This window comes from Chiloscyllium plagiosum, unplaced genomic scaffold (assembly GCF_037043375.1).
Source record: "Chiloscyllium plagiosum isolate Xiang-an unplaced genomic scaffold, Cpla_swu_hap1 HiC_scaffold_3, whole genome shotgun sequence".
NCBI lineage: Eukaryota > Metazoa > Chordata > Chondrichthyes > Orectolobiformes > Hemiscylliidae > Chiloscyllium > Chiloscyllium plagiosum.
In genome coordinates this window covers 156,525,539-156,546,410 of record NW_028270141.1, presented here as the reverse complement: position 1 = coordinate 156,546,410, position 20,872 = coordinate 156,525,539, and the positions used below count along the sequence as shown (strand labels likewise).

The window sequence follows — 20,872 nt, the reverse complement described above, 5'->3', positions numbered from 1 at the left end:
CAGGGTATAGTGACTCTCCTCCTCCGCGAGGGGGCTACAGGTTGTAGTGACATTCCTCCTCCAACAGGGGGGCTGCTGGGTGTAGTGACTCTCCTCCTCTGACAGTGGAGGTGCAGGTGTAGTGAGTCTCCTCCTCCAATGGGGAGCTGCTGGATGTAGTGACTCTCCTCCTCCAACAGGGGTGTGCAGCATGTAGTGATACTCATCCTCCGACAGGAGAGGGGTGCAGGTGTAGTGACACTCCTCCTCCACCAGGGGGCTGCTGGTTGTAGTGACTCTCCTCCTCCGCCAGGGGGCTGCAGGTGTAGTGACTCTCCTCCTCCGACAGTGGGGTTGCAGGTGTAGTGACTCTTCTCCTCCGCCAGGGGGCTGCTGGGAGTAGTGACTCTCCTCCTCTGACAGTGGAGGTGCAGGTGTAGTGACTCTCCTCCTCCAACAGGGAGCTGCTGGATTTAGTGACTCTCCTCCTCCAACACGGGAGTGCAGCATGTAGTGTCTCTCCTCCTCCTCCGACAGGAGGGGTGTGCAGGTGTAGTGACACTCCTCCTCCAACAGGGGGGCTGCTGGGTGTAGTGACTCTCCTTCTCCAACACGGGAGTGCAGCATGTAGTGTCTCTCCTCCTCCAACAGGGGGAGTGCAGAGTGTAGTGACTGTCCTCCTCCGCCAGGGGGCTGCTGGGTATTGTGAATCTCCTCCTCCGCCAGGAGGCTGCTGGGTGTAGTGACTCTCCTCCTCCAACAGGGAGCTGCTGGATGTAGTGACTCTCCTCCTCCAACAGGGAGGTGCTGGATGTAGTGACTCCTCCTCCGACAGAAGGGGGGTGCAGGTTTAGAGACTCTCCTCCTCCGACAGGGGGCTGCAGGATGTAGTGGGTCACCTCCTCCAACAGGGGGCTGCAGTGTGTAGTGACTCTCCTCCTCCGCCAGGGGGCTGCAGGGTGTAGTAACTCTCCTCCTCCGTGAGAGGGCTGCTGGGTGTAGTGACAATCCTCCTCCAACAGGGGGCTGCAGGGTGTAGTGACTCTCCTCCTCCGCCAGGGGGCAGCAGGGTGTAGTGACTCTCCTCTTCGGTGTAGTAACTCTCCTCCTCCGCGAGAGGGCTGCTGGGTGTAGTGACACTCCTCCTCCAACAGGGGCCTGCAGGGTGTTGTAACTCTCCTCCTCCGCCAGGGGGTGTGCAGGATATAATGACACTCTTCCTTCGCCAGGGGGCTGCAGGGTGCAGTGACTCTCCTTCTCCACGAGGAGGCTGCAGCTTGTAGTGACACTCCTCCTCCAACAGGGGGCTGCAGGGTGTAGTGACTCTCCGACTCCTCCAACAGGGGGCTGCAGGGTGTAGTGACTCTCCGTCTCCGCCAGGGGGCGCAGGCAGCTCTCGGGACACTCTTGTTCCTCCGGGCTCTCTTTGACCGGATGTTTATGTGAGGCGAAGCGGAAGTTGTTTGTTGAGGGTGAGCTTCCGGCCTGTGGCCTGTGGATGGAAGTTGAGGTTTGGAGGATGAGTCCGGAGCGAGTGTTACCCGAGCCCGAGGATGACCAACAGCAGCCGCCGCCTCCGCCACCGCAGGAGATGGGCCCAGGCCCGGGGACGGGTCCCGGCCATTGGAGCAGCGAGGAGGAGGAGGAGGAGGAGGGGGAGGGGGAGGGGGAGGAGTCTGGCGGAGACCCCGAGGCCCCCGGCTCCCGGCGGCGGGTATCAGTATCTGCCCCTGAGTCAGGAGCCTGGGCCTGGGGGAGCTGCCGAGCCCGATATCGGGGAGCGGCTGCAGGTACCTGGAGGCCGGGGGTCGGGGGAATCACTGCAGCCATTTCCCAAAATGTAGTGACCGCCGCTGGAGACACCTGAAGGAAACAGGCGCCGTCTCATAGTCCCCCCCACCCCCCGCACCCCCCACCCCCCCCACTCCCCACCCCCCCCCACCCCCCCCACCCCCACCCCCACCCCCCCACCCCCCCCCACCCCCCCCCACCCCCCCACTCCCACCCCCACCCCCACCCCCCCCCCACCCCCCCACTCCCCACCCCCACCCCCCCCACTCCCCACCCCCACCCCCCCCCAACTCCCCACCCCCCCACTCCCCCCCCACCCCCACCCCCCACACTCCCCACCCCCCCCCCCCCCCACCCCCCCCACCCCCACTCCCCACCCCCACCCCCCCACCCCCACTCCCCACCCCCACTCCCCACTCCCCACCCCCCCACCCCCACTCCCCACCCCCACCCCCCACTCCCCACCCCCACCCCCCCTACCCCCACCCCCACCCCCACTCCCCACACCACCCCCCCAACCCCCCACCCCCCTCCACCCCCCCCACTCCCCACCCCCACCCCCCCCCCACCCCCCCACCCCCACCCCCCCCCACCCCCCACCCCCCCCCACCCCCCCCACTCCCCCCCACTCCCCCCCACTCCCCCCCACCCCCCCCACCCCCACCCCCCCACTCCCCACCCCCCACCCCCCCACTCCCCCACCCCCCACCCCCCACACTCCCCACCCCCGCACCCCCACCCCCACCCCACCCCCCACTCCCCACCCCCCCACTCCCCCCCACTCCCCACCCCCCCCACCCCCACCCCCACCCCCGCACCCCCACCCCCACCCCCACCCCCGCACCCCCACCCCCACCCCCACCCCCGCACCCCCACCCCCACCCCCGCACCCCCACCCCCCACCCCCACTCCCCACTTCCCACCCCCCCACTCCCCACCCCCAACCCCCACTCCCCACCCCCACTCCCCACCCCCCCCACTCCTCACCCCACCCCCACCCCCCCCACTCCCCCCACCCCACACCCCCACTCCCCACTCCCCACTCCCCACCCTGTCTCCCCCACCCCGTGTCTCTCCCCCCGTGTCTCTCCCCCCGTGTCTCTCCCCCCGTGTCTCTCCCCCCGTGTCTCTCCCCCCGTGTCTCTCCCGCCGTGTCTCTCCCCCCTGTATGTCTTCCCCCCCGTCTCTCTCCCCCCCGCCCGTCACTCCCCCCCCCGTCTCTCCCCCCCCCCGTCTCTCCCCCCCCGTCTCTCCCCCCCCGTCTCTCCCCCCCCGTCTCTCCCCCCCCGTCTCTCCCCCCCCGTCTCTCCCCCCCCGTCTCTCCCCCCCCGTCTCTCCCCCCCCGTCTCTCCCCCCCCGTCTCTCCCCCCCCCGTCTCTCCCCCCCGTCTCACCCCCCCGTCTCTCCCCCCTCCCCCCCTCCGTCTCTCCCCCCCCGTCTCTCCCCCCCCCGTCTCTCCCCCCCCCGTCTCTCCCCCCCGTCTCTTCCCCCCCCCGTCTCTCCCCCCCCGTCTCTCCCCCCCCCGTCTCTCCCCCCCCGTCTCTCCCCCCCCCGTCTCTCCCCCCCCGTCTCTCCCCCCCGTCTCTCCCCCCCGTCTCTCCCCCCCGTCTCTCCCCCCCCGTCTCTCCCCCCCGTCTCTCCCCCCCCCGTCTCTCCCCCCCCCGTCTCTCCCCCCTCCCGTCTCTCCCCCTCCCGTCTCTCCCCCTCCCGTCTCTCCCCCTCCCGTCTCTCCCCCTCCCGTCTCTCCCCCCTCCCGTCTCTCCCCCCCAGTGTCTCTCCCCACCCCCCGTGTCTCTCCCCACCCCCCGTGTCTCTCCCCACCCCCCGTGTCTCTCCCCACCCCCCGTGTCTCTCCCCCCGTGTCTCTCCCCCCTGTATGTCTTCCCCCCCCATCTCTCCCCCCCCGTCTCTACCCCCCCCGTCTCTCCCCCCCCGTCTCTCCCCCCCCGTCTCTCCCCCCCCGTCTCTCCTCCCCCCATCTCTCTCCCCCGTCTCTCCCCCCCCCCATCTCTCTCCCCCCCCTCTCCCCCCCCGTCTCTCCCCCCCCCGTCTCTCCCCCCCCCGTCTCTCTCCCCCCCGTCTCTCCCCCCCGTCTCTCCCCCCCCCGTCTCTCCCCCCCCCGTCTCTCCCCCCCGTCTCTCCCCCCCCCGTCTCTCCCCCCCGTCTCCTCCCCCCCCGTCTCTCCCCCCCGTCTCTCTCCCCCCCCGTCTCTCTCCCCCCCCGTCTCTCTCCCCCCCCGTCTCTCTCCCCCTCCGTGTCTCCCACCCTCCCGTGTCTCGCCCCCCCCCGTGTCTCGCCCCCCCCGTGTCTCGCCGCCCCCGTGTCTCGCCCCCCCCCCGTGTCTCGCCCCCCCGTGTCTCGCCCCCCCCCGTGTCTCGCCCCCCCCGTGTCTCGCCCCCCCCGTGTCTCGCCCCCCCGTGTCTCGCCCCCCCCCGTGTCTCGCCCCCCCCGTGTCTCGCCCCCCCCCGTGTCTCGCCCCCCCACGTGTCTCGCCCCCCCACGTGTCTCGCCCCCCCACGTGTCTCGCCCCCCCACGTGTCTCGCCCCTCCGTGCCTCGCCCCCCCGTGCCTCGCCCCCCCGTGCCTCGCCCCCCCGTGCCTCGCCCCCCCGTGTCTCGCCCCCCCTGTCTCTCCCCCCCGTGTCTCGCCCCCCCTGTCTCTCCCCACCCTGTCTCCCCCACCCCGTGTCTCTCCCCCCGTGTCTCTCCCCCCTGTATGTCTTCCCCCCCCCCGTCTCTCCCCCCCCGTCTCTCCCCCCCCGTCTCTCCCCCCCCGTCTCTCCCCCCCCCGTCTCTCTCCCCCCCCCGTCTCTCTCCCCCCCTCCCGTCTCTCCCCCCCCCGTCTCTCCCCCCCCCCCGTCTCTCCCCCCCCCGTCTCTCCCCCCCCCGTCTCTCCCCCCCCCGTCTCTCCCCCCCCCCCGTCTCTCCCCCCCCCCCCGTCTCTCTCCCCCCCCCCGTCTCTCTCCCCCCCCCCGTCTCTCCCCCCCCGTCTCTCCCCCCCCGTCTCTCCCCCCCCGTCTCTCCCCCCCGTCTCTCCCCCCCGTCTCCCCCCCCCGTCTCCCCCCCCCGTCTCTCCCCCCCGTCTCTCCCCCCCCGTCTCTCCCCCCCCCGTCTCTCCCCCCCCGTTTTTCCCCCCCGTCTCTCCCCCCCCCCCGTCTCTCCCCCCCCCCGTCTCTCCCCCCCGTCTCTTCCCCCCCGTCTCTTCCCCCCCCGTCTCTTCACTCCCCCCCGTCTCCCCCCCCGTCTCTCCCCCCCCGTCTCTCCCCCCCCGTCTCTCCCCCCCGTCTCTCCCCCCCCCGTGTCTCTCCCCCCCAGTGTCTCTCCCCACCCCCCGTGTCTCTCCCCACCCCCCGTGTCTCTCCCCACCCCCCGTGTCTCTCCCCCCGTGTCTCTCTCCCCTGTATGTCTTCCCCCCCCGTGTCTCTCCCCCCCCGTGTCTCTCCCCCCCGTGTCTCTCCCCCCCGTGTCTCTCCCCCCCGTGTCTCTCCCCCCCCGTGTCTCTCCCCCCCCGTGTCTCTCCCCCCCCGTGTCTCTCCCCCCCCGTGTCTCTCCCCCCCGTCTCTCCCCCCCGTCTCTCCCCCCCGTCTCTCCCCCCCGTCTCTCCCCCCCCGTCTCTCCCCCCCCGTCTCTCCCCCCCCGTTTTTCCCCCCCCGTCTCTCCCCCCCCCCGTCTCTCCCCCCCCCGTCTCTCCCCCCCGTCTCTCCCCCCCGTCTCTCCCCCCCGTCTCTTCCCCCCCGTCTCTTCCCCCCCCGTCTCTTCACTCCCCCCCGTCTCCCCCCCCGTCTCTCCCCCCCGTCTCCCCCCCCGTCTCTCCCCCCCCGTCTCTCCCCCCCCGTCTCTCCCCCCCCGTGTCTCTCCCCCCCAGTGTCTCTCCCCACCCTCCGTGTCTCTCCCCACCCCCCGTGTCTCTCCCCACCCCCCGTGTCTCTCCCCACCCCCCGTGTCTCTCCCCACCCCCCGTGTCTCTCCCCCCGTGTCTCTCTCCCCTGTATGTCTTCCCCCCCCCCGTGTCTCTCCCCCCCGTGTCTCTCCCCCCCGTGTCTCTCCCCCCCGTGTCTCTCCCCCCCCGTGTCTCTCCCCCCCCGTGTCTCTCCCCCCCCGTGTCTCTCCCCCCCCCGTGTCTCTCCCCCCCGTGTCTCTCCCCCCCGTGTCTCTCCCCCCCCGCGTCTCTCCCCCCCCGTGTCTCTCCCCCCCGTGTCTCTCCCCCCCGTGTCTCTCCCCCCCCGTGTCTCTCCCCCCCCGTGTCTCTCCCCCCCCGTGTCTCTCCCCCCCCGTGTCTCTCCCCCCCCGTGTCTCTCCCCCCCGTGTCTCTCCCCCCCGTGTCTCTCCCCCCCCGTGTCTCTCCCCCCGTGTCTCTCCCCCCCCGTGTCTCTCCCCCCCGTGTCTCTCCCCCCCGTGTCTCTCCCCCCCCGTGTCTCTCCCCCCCCGTGTCTCTCCCCCCCCGTGTCTCTCCCCCCCCGTGTCTCTCCCCCCCCGTGTCTCTCCCCCCCGTGTCTCTCCCCCCCGTGTCTCTCCCCCCCCGTGTCTCTCCCCCCGTGTCTCTCCCCCCCCGTGTCTCTCCCCCCCCGTGTCTCTCCCCCCCCGTGTCTCTCCCCCCCCGTGTCTCTCCCCCCCCGTGTCTCTCCCCCCCCGTGTCTCTCCCCCCCCGTGTCTCTCCCCCCCACGTGTCTCGCCCCTCCGTGCCTCGCCCCCCCGTGCCTCGCCCCCCCGTGCCTCGCCCCCCCGTGCCTCGCCCCCCCGTGTCTCTCCCCCCCCGTCTCTCCCCCCCCGTCTCTCCCCCCCCCCGTCTCTCCCCCCCGTCTCACCCCCCCGTCTCTCCCCCCTCCCCCCTCCGCCGTCTCTCCCCCCTCCCCCCCTCCGTCTCTCCCCCCCCGTCTCTCCCCCCCCCGTCTCTCCCCCCCCCGTCTCTCCCCCCCGTCTCTTCCCCCCCCCGTCTCTCCCCCCCCGTCTCTCCCCCCCCCGTCTCTCCCCCCCCGTCTCTCCCCCCCGTCTCTCCCCCCCGTCTCTCCCCCCCGTCTCTCCCCCCCGTCTCTCCCCCCCCGTCTCTCCCCCCCCCGTCTCTCCCCCCCCGTCTCTCCCCCCTCCCGTCTCTCCCCCTCCCGTCTCTCCCCCTCCCGTCTCTCCCCCTCCCGTCTCTCCCCCTCCCGTCTCTCCCCCCTCCCGTCTCTCCCCCCCAGTGTCTCTCCCCACCCCCCGTGTCTCTCCCCACCCCCCGTGTCTCTCCCCACCCCCCGTGTCTCTCCCCACCCCCCGTGTCTCTCCCCCCTGTATGTCTTCCCCCCCCATCTCTCCCCCCCCGTCTCTACCCCCCCCCGTCTCTCCCCCCCCGTCTCTCCCCCCCCGTCTCTCCTCCCCCCATCTCTCTCCCCCGTCTCTCCCCCCCCCCCATCTCTCTCCCCCCCCTCTCCCCCCCCGTCTCTCCCCCCCCCGTCTCTCCCCCCCCCGTCTCTCTCCCCCCCGTCTCTCCCCCCCGTCTCTCCCCCCCCGTCTCTCCCCCCCCCGTCTCTCCCCCCCCGTCTCTCCCCCCCCCGTCTCTCCCCCCCCGTCTCTCCCCCCCGTCTCTCCCCCCCGTCTCTCTCCCCCCCCGTCTCTCTCCCCCCCCCGTCTCTCTCCCCCCCCCGTCTCTCTCCCCCCTCCGTGTCTCCCACCCTCCCGTGTCTCGCCCCCCCCGTGTCTCGCCCCCCCCGTGTCTCGCCGCCCCCGTGTCTCGCCCCCCCCCCGTGTCTCGCCCCCCCGTGTCTCGCCCCCCCCCGTGTCTCGCCCCCCCCGTGTCTCGCCCCCCCCCGTGTCTCGCCCCCCCCGTGTCTCGCCCCCCCCGTGTCTCGCCCCCCCACGTGTCTCGCCCCCCCACGTGTCTCGCCCCCCCACGTTGTCTCGCCCCCCCCCACGTGTCTCGCCCCTCCGTGCCTCGCCCCCCCGTGCCTCGCCCCCCCCGTGCCTCGCCCCCCCGTGCCTCGCCCCCCCGTGTCTCGCCCCCCCTGTCTCTCCCCCCCGTGTCTCGCCCCCCCTGTCTCTCCCCACCCTGTCTCCCCCACCCCGTGTCTCTCCCCCCGTGTCTCTCCCCCCTGTATGTCTTCCCCCCCCCGTCTCTCCCCCCCCGTCTCTCCCCCCCCGTCTCTCCCCCCCCGTCTCTCCCCCCCCGTCTCTCCCCCCCCGTCTCTCCCCCCCCCGTCTCTCTCCCCCCCCCGTCTCTCTCCCCCCTCCCGTCTCTCCCCCCCCCGTCTCTCCCCCCCCCCCGTCTCTCCCCCCCCCGTCTCTCCCCCCCCCGTCTCTCCCCCCCCCGTCTCTCCCCCCCCCCCGTCTCTCCCCCCCCCCCGTCTCTCTCCCCCCCCCGTCTCTCTCCCCCCCCCCCGTCTCTCCCCCCCCGTCTCTCCCCCCCCGTCTCTCCCCCCCCCGTCTCTCCCCCCCGTCTCTCCCCCCCGTCTCCCCCCCCCGTCTCTCCCCCCCCGTCTCTCCCCCCCGTCTCTCCCCCCCCGTCTCTCCCCCCCCGTTTTTCCCCCCCGTCTCTCCCCCCCCCCCGTCTCTCCCCCCCCCGTCTCTCCCCCCCGTCTCTTCCCCCCCGTCTCTTCCCCCCCGTCTCTTCCCCCCCCGTCTCTTCACTCCCCCCCGTCTCCCCCCCCGTCTCTCCCCCCCCGTCTCTCCCCCCCCGTCTCTCCCCCCCGTCTCTCCCCCCCCCGTGTCTCTCCCCCCCAGTGTCTCTCCCCACCCCCCGTGTCTCTCCCCACCCCCCGTGTCTCTCCCCACCCCCCGTGTCTCTCCCCCCGTGTCTCTCTCCCCTGTATGTCTTCCCCCCCCGTGTCTCTCCCCCCCCGTGTCTCTCCCCCCCGTGTCTCTCCCCCCCGTGTCTCTCCCCCCCGTGTCTCTCCCCCCCCGTGTCTCTCCCCCCCCGTGTCTCTCCCCCCCCGTGTCTCTCCCCCCCGTCTCTCCCCCCCGTCTCCCCCCCCCGTCTCCCCCCCCCCGTCTCCCCCCCCCGTCTCTCCCCCCCGTCTCTCCCCCCCGTCTCTCCCCCCCGTCTCTCCCCCCCCCGTCTCTCCCCCCCCGTCTCTCCCCCCCCGTTTTTCCCCCCCCGTCTCTCCCCCCCCCCGTCTCTCCCCCCCCCCGTCTCTCCCCCCCCGTCTCTCCCCCCCGTCTCTCCCCCCCGTCTCTTCCCCCCCCCGTCTCTTCACTCCCCCCCGTCTCCCCCCCCGTCTCTCCCCCCCCGTCTCCCCCCCCGTCTCTCCCCCCCCGTCTCTCCCCCCCGTCTCTCCCCCCCCGTGTCTCTCCCCCCCAGTGTCTCTCCCCACCCTCCGTGTCTCTCCCCACCCCCCGTGTCTCTCCCCACCCCCCGTGTCTCTCCCCACCCCCCGTGTCTCTCCCCCCGTGTCTCTCTCCCCTGTATGTCTTCCCCCCCCCCGTGTCTCTCCCCCCCGTGTCTCTCCCCCCCGTGTCTCTCCCCCCCGTGTCTCTCCCCCCCCGTGTCTCTCCCCCCCCGTGTCTCTCCCCCCCCGTGTCTCTCCCCCCCGTGTCTCTCCCCCCCGTGTCTCTCCCCCCCCCGTCTCTCCCCCCCCGTGTCTCTCCCCCCCGTGTCTCTCCCCCCCCGTGTCTCTCCCCCCCCGTGTCTCTCCCCCCCCGTGTCTCTCCCCCCCCGTGTCTCTCCCCCCCCGTGTCTCTCCCCCCCCGTGTCTCTCCCCCCCGTGTCTCTCCCCCCCCGTGTCTCTCCCCCCGTGTCTCTCCCCCCCCGTGTCTCTCCCCCCCGTGTCTCTCCCCCCCCGTGTCTCTCCCCCCCCGTGTCTCTCCCCCCCCGTGTCTCTCCCCCCCCGTGTCTCTCCCCCCCCGTGTCTCTCCCCCCCCGTGTCTCTCCCCCCCCGTGTCTCTCCCCCCCCGTGTCTCTCCCCCCCCGTGTCTCTCTCCCCCCCCGTGTCTCTCCCCCCCGTGTCTCTCCCCCCCGTGTCTCTCCCCCCCCGTGTCTCTCCCCCCCCGTGTCTCTCCCCCCCCCGTGTCTCTCCCCCCCCGTGTCTCTCCCCCCCCGTGTCTCTCCCCCCCCCGTGTCTCTCCCCCCCCCGTGTCTCTCCCCCCCCCGTGTCTCTCCCCCCCGTGTCTCTCCCCCCCGTGTCTCTCCCCCCCGTGTCTCTCCCCTCTGTGTGTCTCTCCCCTCTGTGTGTCTCTCCCCTCTGTGTGTCTCTCCCCTTCTGTGTGTCTCCCCCACTCCGTGTGTCTCCCCCACTCCGTGTGTCTCCCCCACTCCGTGTGTCTCCCCCACTCCGTGTGTCTCCCCCACTCCGTGTGTCTCCCCCACTCCGTGTGTCTCCCCCACTCCGTGTGTCTCCCCCACTCCGTGTCTCTCCCCCACCCCGTGTCTCTCCCCCCCCCGTGTCTCTCCCCCCCCCCGTGTCTCTCCCCCCCGTGTCTCTCCCCCCCCGTGTCTCTCCCCCCCCGTGTCTCTCCCCCCCCCGTGTCTCTCCCCCCCCGTGTCTCTCCCCCCCCGTGTCTCTCCCCCCCCGTGTCTCTCCCCACCCGTGTCTCTCCCCCCCCCCGTGTCTCTCCCCCCCCGTGTCTCTCCCCCCCCGTGTCTCTCCCCCCCCCGTGTCTCTCCCCCCCCGTGTCTCTCCCCCCCCGTGTCTCTCCCCCCCCGTGTCTCTCCCCCCCCGTGTCTCTCCCCCCCCGTGTCTCTCCCCCCCCGTGTCTCTCCCCCCCCGTGTCTCTCCCCCCCCGTGTCTCTCCCCCCCCGTGTCTCTCCCCCCCCCCGTGTCTCTCCCCCCCGTGTCTCTCCCCCCCGTGTCTCTCCCCCCCGTGTCTCCCCCCCCGTGTCTCTCCCCCCCCGTGTCTCTCCCCTGTGTGTCTCTCCCCTCTGTGTGTCTCTCCCCTCTGTGTGTCTCTCCCCTCTGTGTGTCTCTCCCTTCTGTGTGTCTCCCCCACTCCGTGTCTCTCCCCCACTCCGTGTCTCTCCCCCACTCCGTGTCTCTCCCCCACTCCGTGTCTCTCCCCCACCCCGTGTCTCTCCCCCACCCCGTGTCTCTCCCCCACCCCGTGTCTCTCCCCCACCCCGTGTCTCTCCCCCACCCCGTGTCTCTCCCCCACCCCGTGTCTCTCCCCCACCCCGTGTCTCTCCCCCACCCCGTGTCTCTCCCCCACCCCGTGTCTCTCCCCCACCCCGTGTCTCTCCCCCACCCCGTGTCTCTCCCCCACCCCGTGTCTCTCCCCCACCCCGTGTCTCTCCCCCACCCCGTGTCTCTCCCCCACCCCGTGTCTCTCCCCCACCCCGTGTCTCTCCCCCACCCCGTGTCTCTCCCCCAAACCGTGTCTCTCCCCCAAACCGTGTCTCTCCCCCAAACCGTGTCTCTCCCCCAAACCGTGTCTCTCCCCCAAACCGTGTCTCTCCCCCAAACCGTGTCTCTCCCCCAAACCGTGTCTCTCCCCCAAACCGTGTCTCTCCCCCAAACCGTGTCTCTCCCCCAAACCGTGTCTCTCCCCCAAACCGTGTCTCTCCCCCAAACCGTGTCTCTCCCCCAAACCGTGTCTCTCCCCCAAACCGTGTCTCTCCCCCAAACCGTGTCTCTCCCCCAAACCGTGTCTCTCCCCCAAACCGTGTCTCTCCCCCAAACCGTGTCTCTCCCCCAAACCGTGTCTCTCCCCCAAACCGTGTCTCTCCCCCAAACCGTGTCTCTCCCCCAAACCGTGTCTCTCCCCCAAACCGTGTCTCTCCCCCAAACCGTGTCTCTCCCCCAACCCGTGTCTCTCCCCCCTCCCCGTGTCTCTCCCCCCTCCCCGTGTCTCTCCCCCCTCCCCGTGTCTCTCCCCCCTCCCCGTGTCTCTCCCCCCTCCCCGTGTCTCTCCCCCCTCCCCGTGTCTCTCCCCCCTCCCCGTGTCTCTCCCCCCTCCCCGTGTCTCTCCCCCCTCCCCGTGTCTCTCCCCCCCTCCCCGTGTCTCTCCCCCCTCCCCGTGTCTCTCCCCCCCTCCCCGTGTCTCTCCCCCCTCCCCGTGTCTCTCCCCCCTCCCCGTGTCTCTCCCCCCTCCCCGTGTCTCTCCCCCCTCCCCGTGTCTCTCCCCCCTCCCCGTGTCTCTCCCCCCTCCCCGTGTCTCTCCCCCCTCCCCGTGTCTCTCCCCCCTCCCCGTGTCTCTCCCCCCTCCCCGTGTCTCTCCCCCCTCCCCGTGTCTCTCCCCCCTCCCCGTGTCTCTCCCCCCTCCCCGTGTCTCTCCCCCCTCCCCGTGTCTCTCCCCCCTCCCCGTGTCTCTCCCCCCTCCCCGTGTCTCTCCCCCCTCCCCGTGTCTCTACCCCCTCCCCGTGTCTCTACCCCCCTCCCCGTGTCTCTACCCCCCTCCCCGTGTCTCTCCCCCCTCCCCGTGTCTCTCCCCCCTCCCCGTGTCTCTCCCCCCTCCCCGTGTCTCTCCCCCCGTCTCTTCCCCCCCCGTCTCTTCCCCCCCCGTCTCTTCACTCCCCCCCGTCTCTCCCCCCCCCGTCTCTCCCCCCCGTCTCTCCCCCCCGTCTCTCCCCCCCCGTGTCTCTCCCCCCCAGTGTCTCTCCCCACCCCCCGTGTCTCTCCCCACCACCCCCCGTGTCTCTCCCCACCCCCCGTGTCTCTCCCCACCCCCCGTGTCTCTCCCCACCCCCCGTGTCTCTCCCCACCCCCCGTGTCTCTCCCCCGTGTCTCTCCCCCCTGTATGTCTTCCCCCCCCCCCGTCTCTCCCCCCCCCGTCTCCCCCCCCCCCGTCTCCCCCCCACCCCGTCTCTCCCCCCGTCTCTCCCCCCCCGTCTCTCGCCCCCCCGTCTCTCGCCCCCCCGTGTCTCGCCCCCCCGTGTCTTTCCCCCTTCCGTGTCTCTCCCCCCCCGTGTCTCTCCCCCCCCGTGTCTCTCCCCCCCCCCATCTCTCTCCCCCCCCCGTCTCTCCCCCCCCCCGTCTCTCCCCCCCCCCGTCTCTCCCCCCCCCGTCTCTCCCCCCCCCGTCTCTCCCCCCCCCGTCTCTCCCCCCCCGTCTCTTCCCCCCCCGTCTCTTCCCCCACCGTCTCTTCATCCCCCCGTCTCTTCATCCCCCCGTCTCTCCCCCCCCGTGTCTCTCCCCCCCCGTGTGTCTCCCCCCCCGTGTCTCTCCCCCCCCCGTGTCTCTCCCCCCCCGTGTCTCTCCCCCCCCAGTGTCTCTCCCCACCCCCCCGTGTCTCTCCCCCCTGTATGTCTTCCCCCCCCGTCTCTCCCCCCCCCGTCTCTCCCCCCCCGTCTCTCCCCCCCCCCCGTCTCTCCCCCCCCGTCTCTCCCCCCCCCCCGTCTCTCCCCCCCCGTCTCTCCCCCCCCGTCTCTCCCCCCCCGTCTCTCCCCCCCCCGTCTCTCCCCCCCCCGTCTCTCCCCCCCGTCTCTCCCCCCCCGTCTCTCCCCCCCCGTCTCTCCCCCCCCCGTGTCTCCCCCCCCGTGTCTCTCCCCCCCGTGTCTCTCCCCCCCCCGTGTCTCTCCCCCCCCCCGTGTCTCTCCCCCCCCCCGTGTCTCTCCCCCCCCCGTGTCTCTCCCCCCCCCCGTGTCTCTCCCTCCCCCTGTGTCTCTCCCCCCCCGTTTCTCTCCCCCCCCCGTTTCTCTCTCCCCCGTGTCTCTCCCCCCCCCGTGTTTCTCCCCCCCCCCCCCCGTGTCTCTCCCACCCCCCGTGTCTCTCCCCCCCCGTGTCTCTCCCTCCCCCCCGTGTCTCTCCCTCCCCCCCGTGTCTCTCCCTCCCCCCCCGTGTCTCTCCCTCCCCCCCCGTGTCTCTCCCTCCCCCCCCGTGTCTCTCCCTCCCCCCCCGTGTCTCTCCCTTCCCCCCCCGTGTGTCTCCCTCCCCCCCGTGTCTCTCCCTCCCCCCCATCTCTCTCTCCCCCCGCCGTGTCTCTCCTCCCCCCCCGTGTCTCTCCCCCCCCGTGTCTCTCGAATCAACTCATTATTGTCAGTGTTAGTGCAGCCTGTCTAACAGTTATAGCCCTCTGATGTTCAGCATATTATTGTCTATGTAGGGCAGAATGTAATAGCAGCTTATGATGTAAAGCAGTAATGTTTTTATTAGAAAAGATAGTTTTTACATTTTTCTAAGTAAATTATTTCTTAAAGCTTCAAAGCGTAGAGTTTTTACTATGTCATAATCCATAGAAACCTCCCCTGACAGTGCTACTGACATTTCTTGTGCTCTGCCTATACAAAGCAAGTTAATAGTTAATGTCCCGTTTGGTCTGTTCTTTTCCTTTTACTGCAAAATGTCCCAAAGTCCACCCATCGTTTCCAACTCCTCATTCAAAATTGATAAAAGAATATTGAAAAATGAGTGAGGGTTCTAATACTGCCCAATCAAATACTTTAATAATCTTCCACACTTCAATGGATCTCTGCTTAGTTTTCCAAAGGTCAGATAATACAAGCTGAACCTGTTCCACTAATATAGTCCTTCAGTCCCACTATCGTATGGTTGTAGTGATAACATGTCATTTACCATATTAGGGTGAGATCGAGGAAGTTAGTTGTGTCAAAGCAATTTGAATAAATTCTTGACCTTGCAATTGGTCTTTTCAGGAATTGCGACTTTATCTCCCTGAAGCACCAGCGGACAGTGATGAGGAGGATGAGGAAGCAATTCCAAGCAGTCGACAGTCTATACCCATGGACCCAGGTAAAGGAGACAGGGCAAATAGTGGCAGCTAATTACTGAGAGAGGGGCCCTAATAGACCCAGTAATCATGCAGAGAGTGGGCGGAATTATCCTGAGCAATAATTATCCAAAGATAGAGAGTGAATAGAGCTTGATAATCACCCAGAGAGAAATTAGTGGAATGGACCCTGATAATTACTCTCAGGGAAAGCGGGAAAGAACCCTGATAATTACCAAGAGAGAGAGGGGGAATAGACCCTGATAATTACCCACAGAGAGAGGGGGGATAGACCCTGATAATTACCCACAGAGAGAGGGGGGATAGACCCTGATAATTACCAACAGAGAGAGGGGGAATAGACCCTGATAATTACCCACAGAGAGAGGGGGGATAGACCCTGATAATTACCCACAGAGAGAGGGGGGAATAGACCCTGATAATTACTCTGTGGTTTGGGCGGACGGGAGAAATAGACTCTGACAATTAACCAGAGAGTTGGGGTGGAATGGACCCCAATAATTACACTGTCAGAAAAGTGGATAGTGATAGTTACCTTGAGAGAGGGGAAAGAAATGGACCAGATAATTATTCAGAAAGAGAGAAATGAACCTTGATGATTACCCAGGGTGGCAGGAGAGAGACAGAGTGGGGAGCCAGGAATAGATCCTGATAATCACGAGAGAGATGGAGTCTGGAATAGGATCTGAGAACTATCCAGAGAGAGTGAGCATAAACTCTGATAATCGGATAAACTCTGACACAGGTAACTCGGTAGTTAGCTCTGCTGCCTCACAGTACCAGGAACCCAGGTTTGATTCTATACTCGGGCGACTGTCTGTGTGGAGTTTGCACGTTCTCCATGTGACTGCATGGGTTTCCTCCAGAAGCTCCTCTGTCAGTCCAAAGATGTGCAGGTTTGGTGGATTAGCGAAAAGCTAACCTGTGGAGTCCTTAGTTAGCCATAATTTAAAAAAAAACCCATGCAGGTTTGGGGGGAGTAGGTCTAAATGGGATGCTCTTCAGACATGATGGACCGAATGGCCTCTTTCTGCACTGTAGGATTCTATGATTCTATTCTATGAAATTGCCCAGAGAGAGAGAGAATAGACCCTGATAATCACCGAGAGGGAGAATGGATTCTGATAATCACATTGCAGAGAGCTGGGGGTGGAGTGGTGAGAAGAATAGACATTGATAATTACCCAGCCAGAGGGGTTGGTGCATTCTGATAATCACCGAGAGGTAGAGGGGTCAGTACCCTCTGATAATTACCAAGAGAAATAGACTAAGTGGGAATATACTCTGATAATCACAAGAGGGCTGGGTGTTGTATAGACGTTATTGCTCAGATAGAGGGTGTAAATGTTGATAAACATCCAGACAAATGGGGAATAGATCCTTAAAATCACCCAGAGAGGGGGAGACAAAAGGAATGCACTTGGAGTCAGTGTGGGTCAGCAAGACTAGGGTGAATAGAACTTGAAGGTTGTGAGCTCAGTAGTTAACTTTCGGATATGTTCAGAGGAAATGTCAGTTAAAAGCTAGCTAAAATGTGATAGCTTTGTTGAGTTTGGAAGTGAAACAAGTGTGAATTGAAGTATCCTTGCTCCCCTACGTTTTACTTATCTTTCTATGTCTCTCTTTAACAAAGATTAAAAAATGATTGACTAGTGGCCTAGTGCTTGGAGACAGGCTGAAGCTGGATGTTATTTTTGTAAGCTACTATCACTACCTCTTCCAACTCTTGGATTTGTCTTTTTCTTGCAGAACATGTGGAATTGGTGAAGAGGACCATGGCTGCAATCAAGATTCCAAGCCTGGGAGTCCCGTCATGGGCCCAAGAAATCTCTGATGAACAGTGGCAGTCTGTCGTTCAACAAACAATAGAAACCAAGCGCTCAACAGTGGCAGTGAAGGACGTGGGGCAGCAATGACCCAGGTTCTATTCTGCAGCGTTACATGATGAGAAACCTGCAATTGTAAGTGCAACAAACCAGATACCTGGAAAAAGTCGAGTCTTTATAGGGCTGTTGTTAGGGATCCTCGCCATCCACAGGGACCCTGACAGTGATCCTGACCGCCTGTAGAGTCACTTTCAGTGATCATCACCGCCTATGCGGACCTTGTCAGTGATCCCGGCCGTCTGTGCGGACCCGGTCAGTGATCCTCACCGCCTGTAGGGTCACTGTCAGTGATCCTCACAGTCCCTGCGGACCCGGTCAGTGATCCTCATGGCCAGTAGCGTCACTGTCAGTGATCCTCACGGCCTGTAGGTTCACTGTCAGTGATCCTCACCGTCTGTAGGGTCACTGTCAGTGATCCTCACAGTCTCTGCGGACCCGGTCAGTGATCCTCACAGCCTGTAGGGTCACTGTCAGTGATCCTGGCTGTCTGTGCGGACCCGGTCAGTGATCCTCACTGTCTGTAGGGTCACTGTCAGTGATCCTCACTGTCTGTAGGGTCACTGTCAGTGATCCTCACAGCCTGTAGGGTCACTGTCAGTGATCCTCACAGTCTCTGCGGACCCGGTCAGTGATCCTCACAGCCTGTAGGGTCACTGTCAGTGATCCTGGCTGTCTGTGAGGACCCAGTCAGTGATCCTCACTGCCTGTAGGGTCACTGTCAGTGATTCTCACAGCCTGTAGTGTCACTGTCAGTGATCCTCACGGTCTCTGCGGACCCAGTCAGTGGTCCTTACAGCCTGTAGGGTCACTGTCAGTGATCCTGGCCGTCTGTGCGGATCCGGTCAGTGATCCTCACTATGTGTAGGGTCACTGTCAGTGATCTTCATGGCCTGTAGGGTCACTGTCAGGGATCCTCACAGTCTCTGCGGACCCGGTCAGTGATCCTCACGGCCTGTAGGGTCACTGTCAGTGATCCTGGCCGTCTGTGCGGACCCAGTCAGTGATCCTCACAGTCTCTGCAGACCCGGTCAGTGATCCTCACGGCCTGTAGGGTCACTGTCAGTGATCCTCACAGTCTCTGCGGACCCGGTCAGTGATCCTCACGGCCTGTAGGGTCACTGTCAGTGATCCTGGCAGTCTGTGCGGACCCAGTCAGTGATCCTCACTATAGGGTCACTGTCAGTGATCCTGGCTGTCTGTGCGGACCCAGTCAGTGATCCTCACGGCCTGTAGGGTCACTGTCAGTGATCCTCACAGTCTCTGCGGACCCGGTCAGTGATCCTCACAGCCTGTAGGGTCACTGTCAGTGATCCTGGCTGTCTCTGCGGACCCGGTCAGTGATCCTCACGGCCTGTAGGGTCACTGTCAGTGATCCTCACAGTCTCAGCGGACCCGGTCAGTGATCCTCACGGCCTGTAGGATCACTGTCAGTGATCCTGGCCGTCTGTGCGGACCCAGTCAGTGATCCTCACTGTAGGGTCACTGTCAGTGATCCTGGCCGTCTGTGCGGACTCAGTCAGTGATCCTCACTGTCGGGTCACAGTGATCTTCACGGCCTGTAAGGTCACTGTCAGTGATCCTAGCCGTCTGTGCGGACCTAGTCAGTGGTCCTCACTGTCTGTAGGGTCATTGTCAGTGATCCTAGCTGTCTGTGCGGACCCGGTTAGTGATCCTCACTGCCTATAGTGTCGCTGTCGGTGATCCTAGCCGACTGTAAGGTTGCTGCCTGTAGGGCCGCTGTAGGATCCTGGCTGTCTGTATGAACACAGGCCTTTCCAGGAGAGCTATTGTGTTTGTTGTTGTGCACAGCCATGTCTTGAGGTTGTCCACTTGATCACTTCCAACAGCCTGTTTCTTGTCTGATTTGAAGGAATTGAGAGTACAAGTCATGTGAGTCTGACTCCCTCACTCAGCTTCCTTGTTCCTAGAGCAAATCTGTAGTTCTTGAGGTGAACTTGAGAGCGTTCTATTAGGGCAAGTTAATTGGAACTCTGGTCCAGGCTTTTGAGTCAGGGCTGAATTTAAGTATTGCTCAGTGTGTGTTACACTCAGTCTTTGATAGGAAATCACATGGTGAACATGCGCTTGGCAATGAGCAGAGACCAAAAGGTACTCACTCTGCTATTGTCCTAATATACTATCGTGAAAATGGTGCAAGTGGTGAAAAATTGGAAAATCTATTGCGGCTGAATGACATTAGACACTGGAAACAGTGCCTTTCTTGTCTTTGGAATGCTCTGTTCCCAGGTGTTTTTTGGATTAGACTGCTGGGTGTCTATTGCAATGACGGGACAACCCCAGGGGGACTAAGGGTTAAATTCTGGATGCAGCAAAAATTAACTAATTACAGTTGACCAGTTGTACTAATCCACCACCACTTCCTGTCATTAGCTGGTTAATTTCACTTTGCCCTTTTATACTCTGCTAATCGTTATTTTGATATAAACTGTTTAATGAACCTTTAAATTAACTTGAGCAAGTTCACATTGACTCCACAAGGTAGAGGTCAGTAGTTTCTGAATTGAGTTTTAGGGGATGAAATTGTCCATGGGGAGTGAGACTGGAGTATGTGCAGACATTTCATAGTAGACTGAGAGCACATTGTGTTCCAATCTGAGCAGTTAGAGATACATCAGAGGACAGTTGGTATCAGCAAGTAGTGAATGTCATACTGCTGCTAGATAGGGTGGGTGTTTTATATTTAACCCTGTGCTGTACCTAAATTAAAATAGACAAGTGAAACAAAAATAAATTGCTTGAGAAACTCAGCAGGTCTGGCAGTATCTGTGGCAAGAAAACAGTTAATGTTCCAGAAACACCTCGATATTCTAGAGGATCACAGGACCTGAAACATTAACTCTGCTTTCTCTCCACAGATGCTGCCAGACCTGCTGAGTTTCTCCAGAAATATATGTTCCTGTGCCAGACCTGTCCTGGGAATGTTTGATAGGGACAGTGTCGTGGGGAGTTTTACTTCTGTTTAAAAGAGAGAGCCTTATTGTCTATCTAGCCCATATGTATCTGTCCAGCACAAGCAGTCATGTGTTAAAAAATGTAAAATATTTGTTACAATATCAATAAATGTTGCTGATACTAAAGATGGCTTCTTTAGTCATCATGCCTGACACGACTGATTTCATGTTTCTAAGTCAGAAATTGTGGTGCGGGAAAGGCACAGCAGGTCAGACAGCATCCAAGGAGCAGGAGAGTTGATGTTTTGGGCATAAGCCCTTCACTGATGCAGCGGACGGTAAACTTTTGCTATAAATTCTGCATCTTACAATCTTCTACTCCATAACCACCTGATGAAGGAGCAGTGCTTTGAAAGCTAGTGCTTCCACATAAACCTGTTGGACTATAACCTGGTATTGTGATTTTTAGTTTTGTACACCTCAGTCCAACACCAGAACCCAGCACCACCCTTTTTGACTCTGACTCTCCAGAATGTGTACTCCTCACTTGCTCCTTGATGTTTCTGATCCTCCTTTGGGATTTCAGTTTTGAGGATAAAAGCTAATGATTTATATGTCCCTGTTAACATAACAATAGCACATTTAACAAGTTGTGCTCCCTAAGTGTTTGTGCCAAACTAAATTATAAAGCCAAAAACATTACAACTGTATTTTGACAGGCTTCTTTTGGTTAACTTTTCATTGTGTGTGTGGTGTGATGACCAGTTTTGTTTGATAATGTAGTCATGTTATCTTCCTCTGTCAAGATAGGACACTTTGCTGAATAGGAAAGCAGGTTAGATAAACATTGTATTCTCTTGGATGGTGAAGGAACTTTTCCTGGTTTACCCCTTAATATCTTAAACTATTTCTTGATATCATGTGAAGGCACTGAATATGGCAAAGGCTGGGGGAACTGACAGCTTTCCAGAAATAGTACTGAAAGCTTGTGCTCCAGAACTGGTCAACTCCCTAGTCAATGTGTTCCAGTATATTTACAAACTAATATTGACCTGTCAACGTAGGTTTTGTCCTGTGCACAAAAAGGACAAATGCAACCACGCATATTACCACTGTTGACTTGACCCCTTTGATCCTTTCCTAATAATCAGCATGGCACAGTGGTTAGCACTGTTGCCTTACAGCGCCTGAGACCCAGGTTCAATCCTCACCTCAGGCGACTGTCTGTGTGGAGTTTGCACGTTCTCCCAGTGTCTGCATGAGTTTCCTCCCACAGTCCAAAATAAAAATGCAGGTTTGGTGAATTGGCTAAATTACCCATACTGTTAGGTGAAGGGGTAAATGTAGGGGAGTGGGTATGGGTGGGTTGCTCTTTGGAGGGTCGGTGTGGACTTGTTGGGCCTGTTCCCACACTAAGTAATCTAAAGCCAGCTTATAGTCCAACACGTTTATTTTAAGGGGCGGCATGGTGGTTAGCACTGCTGCCTCACAATGCCAGAGACCCAGGTTCAATTCCCATCTCAGGCAACTGTCTGTATGGAGTTGGCACATTCTCTAGGTCTGCGTGGGTTTCCTCCGGGTGCTCCGGTTTCCTCCCACAGTCCAGGGTAGGTGAATTGGCCATGATAAATTGCCCCTAATGTTAGGTGAAGGGGTAAATGTAGGGGAATGGGTCTGGGTGGGTTGCTCTTCAGCGGGTCGGTGTGGACTTGTTGGG

At 63.8% G+C, this 20,872-nt stretch overlaps 1 protein-coding gene across 1 annotated transcript; it reads left to right on the top strand.

Annotated features, from left to right (window-relative positions):
• Nucleotides 1-1,457: 1,457 nt before the first annotated feature.
• On the top strand, nucleotides 1,458-19,341 carry mea1 (male-enhanced antigen 1). Its single transcript, XM_043687402.2, is given in 4 exon segments — nucleotides 1,458-1,675; nucleotides 1,677-1,769; nucleotides 14,263-14,359; nucleotides 16,107-19,341. Coding segments are annotated over 4 exon segments (555 nt in total). The 5' UTR covers nucleotides 1,458-1,477; the 3' UTR covers nucleotides 16,274-19,341.
• Nucleotides 19,342-20,872: the final 1,531 nt, after the last annotated feature.